Genomic DNA, 20028 nt, shown 5'->3' with positions numbered 1-20028 from the left:
TACTTAAGTTTTTAAGTTATTTTTTGAGTTTCCATAGTGGGTTTTATTGGCCATTTTCTCTCCATCCTCTCACTTGTTTCAAATAATACTGATAAATTTTTGGAATCCCTTTTAATATCTACATTTATTGAACAAGTGGTTGATTTGTTTAATTATGCAGCCATTTCTGATATTAGAATTTTGTTTTAGCTCTCTTTTAAGGTAAGCTTGATGAGCAGGGTTAACTTAATCTGTCTGCAGAATGGAATAAATTGAGGATGTTTGTTGACAAGTATGTAATCTGAAATTATACATAACCATAAACTATTTGGGGGAACAAAGCCAAAGCCTTAAATAACTCTCTAATCACTCTGGTAACTTTCCATCTTCAGATGATTTCTTGCGTCTTCATAAGATTTTTACTGGGCACTGAGGATTCCATCTGAACTATAAGGCTTTGATTCTCTTGGGAATTGTAAAATAGTTATCTTGATGACTCAGATCTTCAAGCAAGAACAAAATGCTTAACATGAATAGTGCAAATACAGTTTGAGGAAAGCCTTGAAGGAATTTAGCTAGCAGGTTTTGGAGATGTACAATAGTCTTTCATACTGAAGCCTTTGTCTGCCAGATTGTTGTCTGTTGTGTCTACTTTCAATGTCTATTAAATTTACAGGCTAATACGCCAACACAACCAGTAAATTCAGAACTGTCATATGATTGGCATCCTCCTGTTTGGATAACAGACACAGCTCTTCGACGATCTCCGTTTGTTCCTCAGATGGGAGATGAGGTAAGAATACTTGTTAAAATCTCCTTCAAATGCTTTTACTACTTGCATATTTCTATAACATTTACTTTTTGGGTATTTTTTTTAAGGTGATATATTTTCGGCAAGGACATGAAGCTTACATTGAAGCGGTTAGAAGAAATAACATTTATGAACTGAATCCACACAAGGAGCCATGGAGAAAAGTAGTGCTTAGGGTAGGTCTGCATTGAATATGATCTGGGTTTCAGCTCTAGTAATCTGTGAATAAGGATTGTGCTGCACTAGTTTTAAAATATTAATTTCTGAGGTTATGCCATTTTCCTTAATACTTTTGTACGAAGACAAGAGGGGAAAATTATATTCACTTATCAAGTACTTTTGAAGTTACCTATGGGAATCCTGAATGAAGATGTCTGTCTTCATATTGCCAAGTCTAACAGGCTGTCTTCCACTGAAATCTCAAATATGGTTCCAGTATTGTCATTTTCTATGTGGATATAATATAAATAATATTTACTTAATATAATATTTAGTTAACTATTATTAGACTAATAATGCTGTGCATAGTCCAATTGGTAATGCTTTCTGAAACTGTTTGTTCTTACCTGTAGGATCAGGAGTTGGTAAAAATTGTAGGAATTAGATACGAGGTTGGTCCTCCCACGTTGTGCTGCCTCAAGCTTGCCTTTATAGATCATGCCACCGGAAAACATACTGACAAATCATTTTCCATCAAGTATGTGCATCTATATTTTCTTGAAAAGTTCCAAAGAATGTATATATTTTTTAAGCTTTTTCCTGAAGCCCTAAGCTACACGCCTGAAAGGGTATTTTTCTTAATCTAGATACCATGATATGCCAGATGTTATTGACTTCCTTATATTACGTCAGTTCTATGATGAAGCACGGCAAAGGAACTGGCAAGCTTGTAAGTGTGTTTTCTATGTATTTGATAGAATGATTTTGAAATAAGTATATCATTACTTGAGTTTCTAGGTGCCCTTTCCTTGTAATTCCAAAGGGCTCTCTGTTAGATATGGTTTGTCTGCCTGTTTGAAGTTTGAAATACCCCTAGTAGCAGTAAGTAAGGGTTTTGGAGGGTCTACCATACCTCAAAGATTAGCTTCAAAACATAAAATCAGATTCTGGTGTTGTCTTTTCATGTTTTATAGTTAAGTAACAAAGAGATTTAGCACTTTTTGGCATAATCTGTTATCTCATCTTTTACCCGAGTGTCAGTATTTTTAGAACTAAAAGCTGAAATCCACTGATCAGAAATGTGTTAATGACGTATAGAAGAAGCATAGTTAAGTAACTCTTGTTAGTAAAATACGCGAGCAGAATTTTTTTTCCTCTAGCTGACAGGTTCCGATCCATTATTGATGATGCATGGTGGTTTGGAACAGTGTTGGGTCAAGAACCATATCAGCCTCAATATCCAGATAGTCACTTTCAGTGTTACAGTGTTAAGTAAGTATAAAAGGATTTTACACTTCTAATGTTAGTAGTGTGAATTGCCTTTTACTTAGCTAGCCTCTTGGTATAAGAATGCATAAGTTGTTGAAATATTTTTACTGGCTGTGTTATCACTTCTCAATGGTATCTAATCTAACATGGTGTGAATACGTAATAATTTTATGCAACTTCTTAATGAAAGAAAACATGATAAAATAAGTTCTTGACTTCTTTGATTGTGTCATCTTCTCTAACAACCTCTGCTTAATCTCTTCTGTGAAGCAATTCAATTCCCAATTTATATAAGTTATTAGTTTTGAGACATAATTGGTTTTGGATGGGGCATGCTGAATCTTTTTTGTTGTTGAGATCATAATTTTTAACACTTAAATTTCTTACACTTCTGTCCTTCATGTTACAATCCACAAGAGCAAGTATTGCTGTAATGTGACTGTATGCAATCACTTGAGCCTTGTGTAAATTACGTTTATGTAGCTGTATCCTCCTGCTTGCTGTGTGGATGTGAAGACAGAACAAGTCCGTTGCTTACTGGTATTTGGCTGTGTTTGCTCCTATATGGTTCTGCTTGAAGTCTGTCCTGCTTTTCATCTTTGGGTTATATTTAGCAGATAGTGTAATTAACCCTGTGCTGCCTCAGACAGACAAATCCCTTTGATCAGTGTGCTTGTCAGGAGTTAATACTGCATGATGAAGGCTTATGTTGTTTGGAACGTGGCAAGGTTGAGCAAATCCAAGGGTAATACAGAAGTGTGGGGGGGTAAAGCCTGCTTAAGTAGAAAAGGCTGGGAACTTCAGCATCAAACTTACAATAGTTGGACTAAGGGATGCACCCGCTTCCTGGGAACTGCAAACCTGCAGTCCATTCTGAACTCACTTCCATCACATATGACAGTAAATACTTCTCATTAAATAATCATTCCTTCAGAGGAGATGCTTCCTGTGGAAGGAAGTAGAAAGGTTTCCGTTCTGCTGGAGCAGTTTCTGCTTCATTTTGACTTGAGTCAGATGCTTATCTTGGGCTGGTAAGAAGCTTAGGGAGGTGTTGGCCTTCTAAAGAACAGCTTTTGCATTGCTGTTGCAGTTCAAAGTGCCTGCTCCTATTTCTGTCTTTTAGAGATGGCATCTTGTGTCAAGCAGAAAATGCTGGAAAAGTTTTGGTTGCGTATTAGATCTGTGAGCTCCCTAACCTGTACCTTTCCCAGGAAGCAGTCAGTACTAAGAAGGATCAGAGAGTCTTGCTGATGGTCACCCTGAATTTGTGCAAAGATAAAGCTATTTTACAGTATTGAACTGATAATGGGATGTTTTTTCATAGTCCTTGGAAATGAAGTCATGCTAGCAATACAGGGGATGTCAGCAAATGATTCAAGGCTTCCTGTTCTGAACTTGATTTTATCCTGTGTCTGTCAGATGCATTCCTAATCTGACAGCCAAATGGTTTGTTGTTTTTTTTTTCCTCAGTCCCTGGTTCTGGGGTTTGTTGCCTTGTGGGAAAGGGCTCTGATGATGAGCTTACTCTGGTCTTGCTGGGCAGTTTTATTCTGAAGCTCTGCCATGTTCAGCATGGAAACGATGCATTTGTGGGACTCTTAATTTGAAACTCATGGTGAAGTTGCAACCTGTGCTACAGTTGGATGGTTCAGAGGGAAACTGATGAACTGCAGACTTGGCTGCAGTTTCAGTTTTTTAAAAGCCCTTGAAAGGATTTCTCTTCAAGAGATGTTAACTAAGATAACACTGCATTGGAGCAAATACTTACGTGTGCTGAAAATTAGCTGAAGTATAGGGAGCAAAAGAACCATTGAGGTGATCACAGAACCAGGCAATATTAGCAGATTCATAAGAGTATTAAGTGAAAACAGATGCTGAAGGAAATAATGTAGGATATATTCACTAAATGCCCAGAGGAATCTAGTGACTGTGAACATTGAAAGTATGAGTAGAATGGTTTTGTACCAGGATTATACAGCCTCCTCCTAATAGTTTCAAATAGGGAAATTACTGGTCTAGCCAGACCAGTAGGGTATTAGGCTGACCCAGAAGTACATTTTCTTATGTTTGAAATACTGAACTTCATTGGCTGCTTTGCTGTTAATTTTATTAAATCATATTGCTATTATGTTGTTATTACATACTATTAATATAATTCAATAATAATATGATTAATACTACTTCAATATTATCGTATTATGTTAAAATTACATATTATTATTAAATCATATTAATCAGCATGTAGGAATGTTCCTATCTGATAGTGAAATATCAGTGAATATGCTGGTACTCTGTTAATATCAGCTCTGTTTGCTTTTCCTTCCTGTTAACTTTAGTTTCTACATTTTATTTTTCTCTGTCTTAATGTGGTAGGCCTTAGTTCATGAAGAGTTAATATGCCATATAACTCAGTTTTTATTCTTCCTTTATCTAAGACATTCTTCAGACTTCTACAAATATTGTTGTGTATTGGGGGAAAAAATCCTGCTTCTCCTTGTTTTTCTTGTATCTTCCCTTACATTATGTTACCTTGTTTTTCTAAGTGTATGGCTTATTTTTCTTAAGCAGCTTCTTGTTCTGATCTTTTAATGTGAATTTTTATATTGGGTAAGTTGCATATGGCTGAGTAGGAGATCAATTTTAATTTTCTTTATAAATCACGTTACCTTTTTTGCAGTGTTGTCAATTAATTGTTAACTAATAATTTTGGTAATATACCTTAATACAGTATGTTTTACTAAGGCCTAAAAATAGCAATGATGGAGAATTTCTTTAAATGTTCTTGGAAGAAATACTTTCAACTTAACGTTAACTTGTGTGTTTCTATTTTCTTTTTAATTTGGTGAATCAGATGGGACAATGGTGAGGTTGAGAAGCTTAGTCCATGGGACATGGAACCAATATCTGACAATGGTAGGTAGAAGCTCCCTGAACAGAACAGTTCCCTCTATGGATCCTTTGTTACATGCGGGTAGTGTGCCTGTAATGATTCTTAATTTCTTGCAGGATAGTCTCACTTCAGTGTTAGAGAAATGTCTTTGATATATCTAGATTTTACTTCTCCCTCTGGAGCTTTCCATCTTCCGTAATAGTCTTGAAGGAAGTACTTGACATGTGGATCTCTGGCGTGTACAATAAAACCTGCTGCTGCTGGAAGTCTTGTCTTGGAAAGCATAGAAACTTAAAAAAACACAAAAACAAACTAGTTTGAATTATGCTATTGTATAGGAATTGGAATGAACATAAATAGAATTTCCAGTCAGTAAATCTATATTGTTTATACTTTTAAAACAGCTGTTTGTATGGGTTTACTGGTGAAACACAAATTAATTGTAAATGAAATAATTCAATTCCTGATTTGTCTTCCTCAATTCAGTTATAAATGCTTGTTAATACCAGCAGCAGGAAGGGAGGACAGAGTAGTCACTGAATAACTTGCTTAAAGGATATCAATTTTCCTATTCACTTTTCCTAGAAAATAAGCTTTTTTCCTTATTCCTAAATGCCAGAAAAGTTTATGCTGTGTGTGTATATACACATAATGTGTGTATAAATAAATATTCTGAGTTAGGCCTTTTCAGACTTGTGCTTAAATCAAGAGAATAAATGAAGTCTTCTGGAAATAAAGAATTGCAGAGAGTAAAGGGTACCTTTCGGTTGTACTATGTTTTTTCCCCTTGCTCTTAGTATCAAACTCAAGGCAACGTATGCTTTTCTCCACTGTGCTTACTAACAACTACTTGTATGGTTTACAAAAATTAATGATTTCTCGTGTTCTCACTACTCGCGCTTTCCTTTTTGTTATCACTCTTCAGTTGATCAACCTGAAGAATTAGGAGCTAGTGTTTCTGTGACTTATGAAGAAATGGAGAAGCTGCTGTACAAACCCGAAGAAGGGGAGTGGGGGATGCGATCCCGCGATGAAGCTTGTGAACGGATTATCAGCGGGATTGACCAACTTCTGACTCTTGGTGAGAATGTCTTTTCAGTTTTAGGTAGTTTACTCCTAGAGTTAGATTTACATGCAGTTCTCATACTGTATTTGTACTCAGATGTTTATATTTTGGTACATTGTTGGTTTTATCAAGGGTGCTTTTACAAGCCATTTAGATGCCTCGTTCAGTTTTCATAGGCATGTGTGTATGTAAATAATCCTGTTAATTTTGCTGTTTCTTAACAGACATTTCAGCAGCTTTTGCTGGTCCAGTTGACCTCTGTACATATCCCAAGTACTGTACCGTGATTGCTTACCCAACAGACCTGAACACTATTCGAACAAGACTGGTCAACCGATTCTACAGGTTAGTACTAGCTGCAGAAACCAGACAGAACGTGGCCTTATGTTTGTACACTGTGAGAAGATCTGAATGTTTTTTTGGTCTTTTTTTCTATAAACACTTTGAAAACCAATAGTCTAGTACCTGAATTTGGCACGTGTTTTGTAGCAACGTTAATTTTGTTGTTGTTGTTTCTTAGTTCTTAAGGAAATCGATTTCAGCCTATATTGATACAGTTTGCAGAGTTAATGCTGACATACTTAAGTGCAGACCTGATAAGTTTCTGATCGCCGAAGTCGCCTGACTCGGAGCCGTCCCGGACCGATCAGCAGCGGCTGACTGCGTGGTCAAGGGGGATCTCGGGCGGTTCCTTCAAGCAGGGAACCCCCGGGTAGAGGAGAAGCCCGGCAGCTCTCAGGGAGCAGCTGACGCAGCCGCTGACACAGCGTATGGGCGTTCCCTGCCTACGGAGGGAGATTTAAACGGGCACATTGCTCGGCAGAATCCTTTCTGATCGCCGAAGTCGCCTGACTCGGAGCCGTCCCGGACCGATCAGCAGCGGCTGACCGCGTGGTCAAGGGGGATCTCGGACGGTTCCTTCAAGCAGGGAACCCCCGGGTAGAGGAGAAGCCTGGCAGCTCTCAGGGAGCAGCTGACGCAGCCGCTGACGCAGCGTGTGGGCATTCCCTGCCTACGGAGGGAGATTTAAACGGGCACAAGGAGGGCAGCGACTAGTCGCTGCCCACCAGAAACGGTCAGGAAGAGGCGGGGCTCGTGCACCTCTTGACTTCCTGTTTCAGCTCTGATAAGTATTCTGCTCTGACATGGGTGCTCCCCGGCGAAAGGCTGCTGCCAGAAATACTGAGGAGGCCAAGACAAGGGTCCCGATCTCACAGAAACGGGAGGCAGCAACCAAGAAGACTGCAGAGACCCAGACTGAGGTCCTGCACACGCCTTATAGGAAGGCTGCTGCCAAAATGTCTGAGGAAACTCAGACTGAGCCCCCAACCCAAGATGCTGGTGTGCAGGTCTCTGGCTGTACTGAGTGCCAGAGCATGGCCCTTGCAGTGCTGGGTGAGGGAGGCAGTGATTGTGTTCACTGTGACCAGGTGAACTACTTGCTCAGCCTCGTAGTTGACCTGAAGGAGGAAGTGGAGAGGCTGAGGACTATAAAAGAGTGTGAGAGGGAGATTGACTGGTGGTGTCAGTCCCTCTCAGCCTCAAGTTCTCAGCACACAGTCGAGGCTCCTAATGGAGCATGTCAGCCCCTGCCACCTCACAAACAGGTGGTAAAGGGGAACCAGCCAGCTGGCAACACTGCAGCCGGCCCCCTGTCCTCTGTTCCCCCCAGCAGTAACTTGAGAAGGGAGGAGGAGTGGAAACGGGTACCTGCTCGACGGAAGGGGCATCCTCCATCACGACCATCCCCGGCTCCCCAGGTGCCTCTGCGAAACCGGTTTGAGGCCCTGGAACTTGAGGGGGGGACTAGTGAGAGTATGGAAACAGGTGCACCCATGAGGTTGCCACAGGTGAAGCGGTCACCCCGAAGCCTCAAGACTGCTTCTACACGTAAGGACAGAAGGGTGATTGTTGTAGGTGACTCCCTTCTGCAAGGAACAGAAGGCCCTATATGCCGGCCTGACCCTACCCGCAGAGAAGTGTGCTGCCTTCCTGGGGCACGGGTCAGGGACATTTCAAAGAAAATTTCTAGATTGATTCATCCTTCAGACTACTACCCACTTTTAATAATTCAGGCTGGCAGTGAGGAAGTTGGCAAGGAAAGCCTGAGGTCCATCAAGAAAGACTTCAGGGGGATGGGGCGAATACTTGAAGGAGCTGGGGTGCAGGGGATCTTTTCTTCTATGCCCGTGGTGTCAGGAAAAGGTACAGGGAGGATCAAAAAAACCCAGCTCTTAAACAGATGGCTTAAGAGCTGGTGCAGACACAAGAATTTCGGCTATTTTGACCATGGGGCAATCTACACTGCACCTGGAATGATGGCTGCTGATGCAAGCAGCCTGTCCCTGAGGGGTAAGAGGGTATTAGCTGAAGAATTAGCGGGACTCATTGATAGGTATTTAAACTAGGAACGAAGGGGGAAGGGGGCAAAATAAGGGCTACTGGGGTCGAACGGTGCATTCAAGGGATTGTACCAAACTCCGTGGGCAATGATTGCAGAGTGCAAAAGGAGGGAGTAGGGCAGGGGGATGCTGGGGATGCTGCTGTTCTAGTGGATCCTGGATCACTTATGAAGGTGGTGAGACGGACAGCCCGGCTGAAGTGCCTTTATACTAATGCACGGAGCCTGAGTAACAAGCAGGAGGAACTAGAAACTGTGATGCACTCTGAAAATTATGACATTGTTGCTATCACAGAAACATGGTGGGATGACTCCCACAATTGGGATACTGCCATCGATGGCTATAGGCTCTTTAGGAGAGATAGGTGAGGTAGGAAGGGTGGGGGAGTTGCTCTTTATGTCAGAGATTGGATAAACTGTGAGGAGCTCCCCATGAGAAACAGTCAAGAACAGGTTGAGAGCCTGTGGGTTAGGATTAGAGATGGGACTAATAAAGGACAGCTGGTATTAGGGGTATACTACAGGCCACCTGATCAAGGGGAGGCTGCTGATGAGGCTTTCTTGCTCCAGATGCGTGAGGCGTCTGGCTCACAGGCTCTTGTCCTGGTGGGGGACTTCAACCATCCGGACATCTGTTGGGAAAACCACACGGCGAGCTGCAAGAGCTCCAGAAGGCTCTTGGAATCCATTGATGATAGCTTTCTGGTTCAGGTATTGGACAGACCGACCAGAGGTCAAGCGTTGCTGGACCTGCTGCTCACCAACGCTGAGGAGATCATCAAAGGCGTCAAGGTTGGAGGATGCCTGGGCTCCAGCGATCATGCCCTGGTTGAGTTTGTGATCTCAAGCGATGTGGGCCTGGCAAAGAGCAGGACCAGGATGCTGAACTTTAGAAGAGCTGACTTCAAGCTTCTCAATGGAATGCTGGCCAAGATCCCCTGGCGCGCTGCCCTCAAAGATAAGGACGTTGAGGAGAGCTGGCTACTGTTCAAGGATGCCCTCCTGGCAGCACAAGAGGTCTCCATTCCCCTGATTAAGAAAGTGGGCAGGAGAGGTAGAAAACCGGCATGGCTCAGCAAGGACCTGCTAAGAGAACTGAGGGTGAAGAAAGGGGTGTACAAGCTCTGGAAACAAGGCTGTGTCACCCGGGAAGAATACAGGGATGCCGTCCGAACTTGCAGACGTGGGATCAGGAAAGCCAAGGCGCAGGCAGAACTGAACTTGGCGAGGGACGTGAAAAACAATAAGAAAACCTTCTACAGGTACATTGGCCAGAAGAGACAGGCCAAAATGGGCGTACCTACTCTGGTAAATTTAAAAGGAGAAATGGCTTCAACAGATGAAGAGAAAGCTGAGGTGCTGAATGAGTTCTTCACCTCGGTCTTCACTAATGGCCAGGATTCTAGTCTTTTTCACGTCCCTAAGTCTTGTACCCCCATACCTCTATGTGGGGACCAAGGAGGTAAATCCCTCCCCACTGTAAGGGTAGAGCAAGTCCGAGAGTGCCTCCTTAGACTGAGTATAAGTCTATGGGGCCAGATGGCGTGCATCCCAGGGTCCTGAAGGAGCTGGCTGAGGTGGTTGCTGAGCCGCTCTCCATCATATTTGAGAAGTCGTGGCTGTCAGGTGAGGTCCCGGATGATTGGAGGAAGGGTCACGTCACTCCCATTTACAAGAAGGGGAGCAGGGAGGACCCGGGGAACTACAGGCCGGTGAGTCTCACCTCTGTGCCTGGGAAGATTATGGAACAGATCCTCCTGGACAATATGCTTGATCACATAAAGAACAAGCATGTGATCCGAGACAGCCAGCATGGCTTCACCAGGGGAAGGTCATGCTTAACTAATCTTGTGGCCTTCTATGATGGAGTGACGGCGTTGGTGGATGAAGGGAAGGCGACCGATGTCATTTACCTGGACCTGAGCAAGGCCTTTGACATGGTCCCCCATCACATCCTCATCTCCAAATTGGAGGGAGGTGGATTTGATGGGTGGACAACTAGATGGATAAGCAATTGGTTGAAAGGCCGCAGACAGAGGGTGGTGGTCAATGGCTCTATGTCCAGGTGGAGGCCGGTAACGAGTGGCGTCCCTCAAGGGTCTGTCTTGGGACCGATGCTCTTTAACATCTTTATTAATGACATCGATGAGGGAATGGAGTGCACCCTCAGCAAGTTTGCTGATGACACCAAGCTGAGTGGTGCAGTCGATACGGTGGAGGGAACGGATGCCATTCAGAGGGACCTTGACAGGCTGGAAAGCTGGGCTCGGGTGAACCTAATGAGGTTCAACACGGCAAAGTGCAAGGTTTTGCACTTGGGCCGGAAGAACCCCAGGCACCTGTACAGGCTGGGAGGAGTTGTCCTTGAGAGCAGCTCGGCAGAAAAAGACCTAGGGGTCCTGATAGATGAGAAACTTAACATGAGCCAGCAGTGCGCTCTGGCAGCCCGGAAAGCAAATGGGATCCTGGACTCCATCAGGAGAGGGGTGGTCAGCAGGGATAGGGAGGTGATCGTCCCTCTCTACTCTGCTCTTGTGAGGCCCCATCTGGAGTACTGTGTCCAGGTGTGGAGCCCTCAGTACAAAAAAGATATGGAGATTTTGGAAAGGGTCCAGAGGAGGGCCACAAAGATGATCAGGGGGCTGGAGCACCTCCCCTATGAGGACAGGCTGAGGGAGTTGGGTTTGTTCAGCCTGGAGAAGAGAAGGTTGCGGGGCGACCTCATTGCAGCCTTTCAATACCTGAAGGGAACTTACTCCCAGGAAGGGAGTAAACTCTTCGAAAGGGCTGATAATAGCAGGACTAGGGGAAATGGTTTTAAGTTGAAGGAGGGAAGATTTAGGTTGGATGTTAGGGGGAAAGTTCTTTACTAGAAGGGTGGTTAGGTCCTGGAACAGGCTGCCCAGGGAGGTTGTGGATGCCCCGTCCTTGGAGGTGTTCAAGGCCAGGTTGGACGGGGCCCTGGGCAACCTGATCTAGTAGAGGTGTATGTTTGGTGGCCCTGCTAGGCAGGGGGGTTGGAACTACATGATCCTTGAGGTCCCTTCCAACCCGGGTGATTCTGTGATTCTGTGATTCTGTGATAAGTTCTGATGTGCAGTGTATCCATACCTCTAACAGAAATTTAAGGGTGTTGATCATCTGGACTTGTGCTCAGCATGTCTGTAAATAAAATGAAGAGACGTCAGTATTTATTTTCTTCCTCAGTGAAGTTGAATTAGCAAATTTAAAAAGGAAACCAAAGCTTTACAGAACTTTGCAAACTTGCTGTTGGTCACTTGTCAGTAATGAATAGGAAAGTGAGTTAACAAAGATGTGTACTGTTGATTTTGCTTCTTTGAATTACTTATGTTAATTGCTTCTGCGTACATGTATGTGTGTACGTGAACACACATAGTGATTGAAAACTTGAAAATAAGGGATGTTTATCCACATTAGGTTAGGACAGAAAATTAATGAGTTTTTGCAGTTTTTCAGCTTTGTATTAAAGGTGCAGTGTTTTTTAATTTTAAGGAGAATCTCTGCATTGGTTTGGGAAGTAAGATACATCGAAAGCAATGCCAGGACCTTCAATGAACCTGGGAGCGCTATCGCTAGAGCTGCAAAAAAGATCACTACGCAGCTCTTAAAGTTCATCAAGTGAGTAGCATTTTAATTCACATAGTGCTTGTTTTGTAGCTTTTGGTTGTGCCTGGGTTTGTCTGTCTAGAAAGTAGTAGCTGTATTTTGCTATTTTAGTAACACGAGATTTAATTGTGTTACAGTGATCAAGACTGTACAAACATATTTGACCTATGTAGCACAACAGATGATGAACAAGATTGTCTTGATGCTGATGATCTGGTAAGCTTTTTCATACAAATAATTGCAAAAATGCAATAAGTCTAAGAAATTACCACTCATCTTCCAGTATTCATGGCAAAATTGCTCTTTTTTAATGGAGAACCTTTTGTGTGTATCTATATTTACACAGCTAAGAGAAAGACTGAATATATCAGGAAAGTGAGGGATGATGTGGGGATATGCTTTAACTGAAAACATTTTGAATTGTCTGTACTTGTTCAGAAGTAAAACAAAAAGTTTTGCGCTATCAGTGTTGCCATCAAATAAAACAATTGTGTTTAGTGACATTTTATTTTTAAAGCATGTTAGTACGTAGTAATGTAGGATCTTACTTTCCAAGACTTGCTGTGCTATATTTTTGATATGCTCATTTCTTGTCCAAATGAGGAAAAATAAGACTTAAAGTCTATTTCAACCATGTCTAATGGTTGAAACGTCTAATAATAATTTGAGTACACAGTTATTTTAAAATTATTTATGGAAATAAATAGGTAACCTATATTTTCATGCAGGATGATGAAAAATGTCGTCCAAGAACATCGTATAGAAGAAGAAGAGTGAGTTGCTAATCTTTCCTATATATACACAAATCAAGATTACTGGGAAAAATTGTTTAGAAAGCTGTACTGAAATACTGTGGGACTGATGCTTTGTTTTGTAACAAACTCAATTCGTTTTCCTTGACAGCAAAAAGAAACTAAATGCTTTTCATAAGTAGTTCATTACTGCTTTAACATGCTTGTGCATACATTAGTCAAGGAGAATCTTTCTCATAAATTTGATACCAGTGTTGTTCAGTGTGACGGCTTTGAATTATCTGGCTGATACTGAAGTGAAAGATGCTCAGGAAAAAAAAAGCATTTTAACAATGGATATTCAGGCTTCTTAATTTGGAAGTTATCAAGAGATATTTTTGTGTGCTTTTTGGTACTTAAAAAAAAACAACCTCAAGACAACTTAAAAGGCAAAAAACCCCTATGATTTGTCAGTTATTAGTAAACATCAGGAAAACAAAACTGCTAGTTGTTTCGTTACAAAACAATACCAGGAAGTGTATTTTTGCACTTGGCAGTGGGGTGGAAGGACATTTTTCTGATACAGTGTGCCCTTGTGGCCTGGAAGGCCAATGGCATCTTGGAGCACATTAAAGGCTGAGACCTGAGGCTCTTCAGTCTGCAGAAGAGCAGATGAGATGAGAAACTACCAGTGCTATACTATATCTATAGTATAGGAATTAAGTTGATGGGGGCAAGCTCTTTTCAGTGGTGTGCAACAGTAGAGCAAGGAGCAATGTGCAGAAACAGGAACGCAGGAAGTACTGTATTACCTTGAGGAAGAGCTTCTTTACTGTGAGGGTGACAGAGCACTGGAACAGGCAGGCCACTCTGGCGATAGCTCAAACCCACCTGGTTGCTTTCCTGTGCAACCTACTGCAGGGGAACCTGCTTTAACAGGGGTTTGAGCTAGGTGATCTCCAGAGATTCCTTCCAACCCCTATGATTCCGTGATTGATGCTGTGATTCTGAAATAATTCCAGTTAGATGAAGTTTTTCAGGCAGCATTTCAATAATGTTTTTTCCTGGCTTTCTTTCAAGGGACGGGGCAAAAGAGGAAAAAGCATGAAAAATGGCTATGATGAAAACTGCTGGAAAAAACAGTGTATGGAGCTTGTGAACTTAATTTTCCAGTGTGAAGATTCTGAACCTTTTAGACAGCCAGTTGACTTGGACCAATATCCTGTAAGTTGTTCCATTAACCTTGTTACCTGTTTTGTATGTAATGTTAACTTCAAGGATGAAACTAAAATAAGTGCACAGATCACGGTGTGAAATCCTTATTAGTAGTTGTATCATTTCCTTGCTACCCCATTGTTACTGCCTTTGCAGTCATCTGCATGTTGTGGGAATCTATCTTGTCTTTGATGCTTCCCATCTAGTCAGAACATAGGTCTTGGTTCATGTGTGCATCTGAAGTATGAATTTTATCCGATCTGGTTTGTCTTTTCTGTTGATGTATCTTGGAGCAACTAAATGCTCTAGTTGTCTCTCTTCTAAATCAGTAAAATATTTTGTTGCTGAAAACCTTCTGTTGCTCCATCATGTACTTTTTTCAGCAACTTACCTGATTTCAGAGGTCATTTCTCTGTTCTATAAAATTTAGCACAATTTGCTGTAGTATTGGTTTCAAGCTCTTTATTTGGCTTTCAGGAAAAAATAAAAAGCTCTAGTGGGAAAAAAAGACAAATGTTTTAACAATTATGCAACTTTTTTTGTTCAATATTCCCATCTTGAGTTTGGGTCTCATTTCAGGTTTTGAAAACATCTTGGAAGTCTCAAAAAGTCTTCGTTTAGAAGAGAGAAAGACAGAACTGTAGAGTTCAGTTTTTTGTTTTAAAATTATTTAAACAAGATCAGTTTATCATTGTAAAAGGCATCAGTGAAAGGATTACATGCAGATCTACAACAGTCTTTTTTTCTCATTTTGATTAGCAATGATACAGTTGCCTTGCATGTTATTGTTACGGAGTAGTTGCTGTTGAGGTAAATTGGGAGAAAAGAAACTGAAGAACTGTATGTGCAAGTATGTGGTGTTGTGTCGCATCATGATATTTAATAAATTCCGAAGATTATCTTAAAAATATGCAAGATTTTATTAGATGTAAGATAGTGCAGGCTTTAAATCAAGTAGTTTCAGCAGAAGCTTAGCATCTGCTGTGCTAAGTACTTGTTTCTTCAGTTAAGAAAGACAATTAAGTTAAGACAATCTTAGTTCCTGTTGAATTCTAGAAATAAAATTCAAGATGGTTGTTTTTCCTCTAACAACTTCTCAAATTGCTTTTTGTTTTATACTTTATCCAGGACTACAGACATATTATAGACACTCCGATGGACTTCGGTACAGTGAAAGAAACTCTGGAAGCTGGAAATTATGACACTCCAATGGAACTGTGCAAAGATATAAGATTGATATTTAGTAATGCAAAGTCTTATACTCCAAACAAAAAATCAAAGGTAGATGTTTCTGTTGGAGGTTCTACACTTATAAAAGTCCAGTTAGGTGTTATTTTGGAGTAATTTTTATTTTTCAGTATTTCAATAAAATTTCTGGTTGAGTAGATAATGGCGAGAAGTGCTATAAAATATTTACATGTCTGCTTATGTCTTACGTAGCACTACAGGTACATTGTACCAAATAAATTTCCCTTCTTTTTCTGTACAGTTTCTAATTTTAGAGAAGTTAGTCTTGGATGAAAGGTTCTGTTATTAACATAAACTACTTCTTTGCTTAGATTTATAGTATGACCTTGAGGTTGTCAGCACTATTTGAAGAGAAAATAAGAAGAATTGTTTCAGATTTCAAAAATGGTCAGAAGCAGAATGAAAAGATACGAAGAAACCAGAGGTACACTAGAAGAGTTCAGAGTCAAAGCTCAGCACAGCACCCTACCAAAATGCCCAGGTAACACATTATGAACTGACTGTATTTGCTGTCATATTTAGTAAGAGCTAATTTAGTTCAATTGTTTTATGAAATGTCTAGCTAACTCCAGTGATCATTGTTGGAATCGCTTCTCTTGCAGTAAGATAAACCGGCTTAAAAGGAGTTCTGTGGTAGTGTAAAATTGCCTGTGGAACAGTGAAAGGACTGAGGAATATAACAGGAATGGTTTAATGTATGCTTTATTCTAAATAATTCAGTGATGAAATCAGCTTTTATTCTGACTGGAATATTAAAGCATGTTCTTGCTGCATATGTATTAGTTACCTTACTACATACAGAAAAAATTTAATCCTATGGAACTTATATTTTTAACTTGCTGTAGCATTCTGCTGGTTTCTGGTTGAAATGATTTACTCTTGAATTGTTAATCTGCACATGGGATGAAGTAAAACAAAGTACAAAATACAAAAACAAAATGTGGTGAATTGTTGGAATTGAGGGTATGCTTTTCTCCCACTCTCTGGCCTTCCTTGATGGACAGTGAAGGGACAGTAATATAGTTTTAAGAATAAAATCAGAAGAATACGTTTCTCATATATTTGACTTAATTATTTTGTGCATAAATGTTAGATTACACTGTAAGCACACCTGATGAACTTGAAGTTTTACTGGATGTTTTTCTTGGGTTCTCAGTGTTTTCCAGCAAAACAATTCAAAGAACATTGCAAATACACAGCAGTGTAGGCAGGAATCTTCCTTTGAAACACCACTGCTTTTCCTCTCTGAAGAACTATATGTGACTTGTTTACAGTTCAGTGGTGCTTTGCAGGACTGAATCTTTGGGAATTCTTGGAGAGTGTTTGGATATTAAACTATTATGCAGGAGAGCATATATGTCTCATGTCTCTAGAACATCTGAAAACTTTGGGTTGTAAGCAACAAACTGAGGTACTTTGAGGTTTATGTGCAGATAACAAGAGACTGAATTCAACAGAAGTTGAAGCTGTTGTTTACCAACAGATTGCAACAATAGGATGACATAGGTATAGAAGGCATTTAGTGTTACCATCTTTGGTAGATTATTATATTAATAAAAGGAGTTAATGCTTATCTTCATCAAAGTTAAGACTATCCCATACCATATTAGATTATAAAACTAAATGTAAAATCATATGGTATACGGTTAATTAAGCTTTCAGAGAAAATAACTTTTGATGTACTGAACTGTCTGGTTTTCTTTTTAGTAGTTTTACAAGCTATGATGCTTCTACTATTTCCCTTTTCAGTAGGAATTTGAAGCAGAAACCTTTAAAGTCTCAGGCAAAAGTTGAATCTGAACAGGAAGATTCTTTCAGTCAACCTACCTCAAGCAGAGCAGCCTGTGTTGCAAGCCATAAGACAAATGCTAGCAATTACAACCGTAGTTCGTCTGGAGAATCCTCTGATTCTGCATGCCTGACATCCTTTGAAAGGAATGGAAAAGCTAGATCTACAACACTAACAAACCGTTCAACACTGTCATCAGGTAATCAATGGAATCTGTTTCAAATGAGGGTTTTCATCTTTGTCTTATCTATGCGTTGCCTACTAATGTTTCCCTTACAATTACCCTAATTGCCAGTGTATTCTAAATTAAAAATGCAAACATTAACAATGCAAAAACTTTGGATTTTTTATGCAGTTTGCATTTCAGGGAATACAAGTGTCTGTGTGCTTTGACTTACTAATATATTATTAAAAAGTTCTGTGTACTAAAGAATATTGTGCTGTAAAATCTCACAGAATGCAGTTGATTAATTTCATTAATGAAAAAAGTATTCCTAAGAAGAAATTTATTGCTACCGTAGATTACTTCACAGTCAAATAGACAGTACTTTTCCATAGCTTTGTATGGAGATTGACAGCAAAGCTGAATGAGTAGGACTGTTGATAAGTTGACCCACACACCTTTATGACTTGATGCTCCTTAACCAAACACAGTACTAGAATTTTTTCACTTTGAGCAGCTGTTCTCGGAAAGTGGTTGTGGTGAATGGGTGACTCTTGAGAGGAAAGCGTGGTGTATTTTTTAAGGTGCTTTCCTCTTAGAGGTGTTTTCAGATAACATACTTGCTATTTTATTTGAAACTTAAACACGTCTCAGAGTGACTTAACACCATACACTTCACAGATGTGGAATGGTATACTTTATGGAACTATCAGTTTCATATGTGCAAGAGATTAAGACATGATAAAAAGTGTATTCTTAGATAAAATTGTGAGAAAATAAGATTTCCAGCATAAGTGAAGTGCACTTCCTAAATGAAAACTAACTGTTTAACTGTTTTAGAACTGTATTCTAATTGAGGATTTAATTTTTTTTTTCAGCAGAAAGTGAAGTAGAAGGTTCTTTAGTTTCATCTACATCCTCTTCATCCTCTTCAGAAGAGAGCTCAGAAGAGAGCAAAGAAAGCTCTGTGGCTCTCGTGTCACCTCCACTGCACAATGGTGTATGTAGAAGAAAGAGCACCAATTGTAGGGTAACCAGAAATCAAGCTGCTCAAAGGAAACAAATAGGTAAGACTGGAGTAGTTGTCTTCTGAATGGCCCATGAGCCAGATGTATGCATGTGTATGTATACACACACACGCACACATGTACATAGAAAAATAATTGTAATTAGTATTTTTTGAACTGTTGTATGTTGTAGTACTATTTGTTTGATTACTAGTAGACCTGTTGCTCTCAGAATGCTGCTTTCTGTACATCTCACTTTTTGTTTTTCAGTCCTTAGGGTAAGGAGGGCTGAAACCAAGAGCCTACTGAGAGAGCAGAGCATCTCTTGAAGAGTTTTGTTTGTTAAAGCTCTAAAATATAAAGCAGTTTTCAAAAAACTGTAATGAATCTAAAATTCACGATATAATTGTTGGATGCAGCTGTGGACAAACTGGGCTTAGTAGTTGGTGACCCTGCCCAAGGCACGGGGGTTGAAACTAGATGGTCTTTGAGGTCCTATTCAACCCAGGGCATTGTATGGTTCTGTGATATAGCTCAGTATTTTTTCTTGCCAGACAACAAAACCACCTACCTATTACTAGGGGAATGTGCTTTGTTTGTCATGTCTGTGAGTTGAACCTGTTCCAGATTTGATAAGGCTGAAAATGTGACTACTCCTGAACATAAGACTTTAATCCTTCTCCTTCACAGGTACATTTCCCCAGGAGAATGGGAATGCAAGAAAAGCTGTCAGGAAAAGGTTATATGAAAGCAATTCTGAAAATACTTCTGTGGTGACATCTGAGTCTCTGAGTAATAGTACAGGGAGACATAGAAAGATCCCACGCAGAAGTGCTACTGTGGCTGCTACTAAGTTAAGACTAATGAGTGATGTGGAAGAAGAGGTTTCAAGCTCAGAAAGTATTGGTATTGGATGCAAAAATAGAAAACTGCCTCATCGAAATGCCTCAGCTGCAGCCAGGCGAATGTTACTGGAGGGGTCTGAGGATGATGCAGGTTTGAAGTCTGAAAGTGAAAAAGAAACGGAAGAGCAGCTTACCAAGAGGAAAGTTCTTTCTCTACCTACTTCGTCTGCTGTACGAAGAAAATTTGTAAGTGAATCTGAAAATGAGAGTTCAGATTCTGAGACAGATACACAGATGAAACAGAAAACCTGGCAAAGCAATGGCCATAGGCAGTTACGAGGGACAGCTCCTTCTGTGTCTCCCGAAACAAGGAGTCCCACACAAGGCTCTTCAGAGGACTCCAAAAGCCATAATTCAGAGGATGGGAGCAATCAGAAAGCTGAGCAATCAGTGTCTGCAAATAAGTTTGTTGTGAGCAACTCAGAGGATGAAGCATGTTCCGAATCAGATGGGTGGAATGCCAGAAAATTGTTTGGTCTGCACCTTGTTGCTCCCATAAAAAAAGCAAAAGTCTTGAGTGATTTGGAGGACACAGCAGAATCTGAAACAGAAGACAGACAGGATGGGAGAAGTGTTGTTTCAGAGACCTTGGTGCCATGTAGAATTATAGCGAGCCCTATTTCTGGACCTGGTGCTGATTTCAATGACTCTTCTGATACAGAATCTGAAACAAATTCCAATAACAGTAATTATTTTGACGCTTCTTCAAAAACAAGAAAGTGGAAGAGAAAAGGAAAAACAAAAATCTTCCAAAAAGGTAAAATAATA

General features: G+C 40.5%; 1 protein-coding gene across 6 annotated transcripts in view; it reads left to right on the top strand.

Moving 5' to 3' along the window:
- BRWD1 (bromodomain and WD repeat domain containing 1) overlaps positions 1–20028 on the top strand; it is a 46973-nt gene that overhangs the window by 22804 nt on the left and 4141 nt on the right. The window contains exons 24-40 of one of the 6 annotated variants that reach the window (XM_015882622.2): positions 656–772; positions 859–966; positions 1363–1487; positions 1597–1679; positions 2110–2221; positions 5070–5131; positions 6034–6189; positions 6399–6519; positions 12089–12214; positions 12340–12418; positions 12931–12975; positions 14014–14157; positions 15277–15429; positions 15708–15877; positions 17149–17384; positions 18230–18415; positions 19046–20017. In XM_015882622.2, the coding sequence (XP_015738108.2) occupies positions 656–772; positions 859–966; positions 1363–1487; positions 1597–1679; positions 2110–2221; positions 5070–5131; positions 6034–6189; positions 6399–6519; positions 12089–12214; positions 12340–12418; positions 12931–12975; positions 14014–14157; positions 15277–15429; positions 15708–15877; positions 17149–17384; positions 18230–18415; positions 19046–20017 (2995 nt within the window). Of the gene's footprint in view, positions 1–655; positions 773–858; positions 967–1362; positions 1488–1596; positions 1680–2109; positions 2222–5069; positions 5132–6033; positions 6190–6398; positions 6520–6694; positions 6717–9286; positions 9500–12088; positions 12215–12339; positions 12419–12930; positions 12976–14013; positions 14158–15276; positions 15430–15707; positions 15878–17145; positions 17385–18226; positions 18416–19045; positions 20018–20028 lie in introns of those variants that run through there. The other 5 variants (XM_015882618.2, XM_015882609.2, XM_015882598.2 and 2 more) reach the window with 5 other exon arrangements.

This window comes from Coturnix japonica, chromosome 1, assembly GCF_054131305.1.
Source record: "Coturnix japonica strain WE chromosome 1, WE-NBRP24, whole genome shotgun sequence".
In the NCBI taxonomy this organism is placed as follows: Eukaryota; Metazoa; Chordata; class Aves; order Galliformes; family Phasianidae; genus Coturnix; species Coturnix japonica.
The sequence above is the reverse complement of the archived record's forward strand: the minus strand, read 5'-3'. Positions and strand labels throughout refer to the sequence as shown.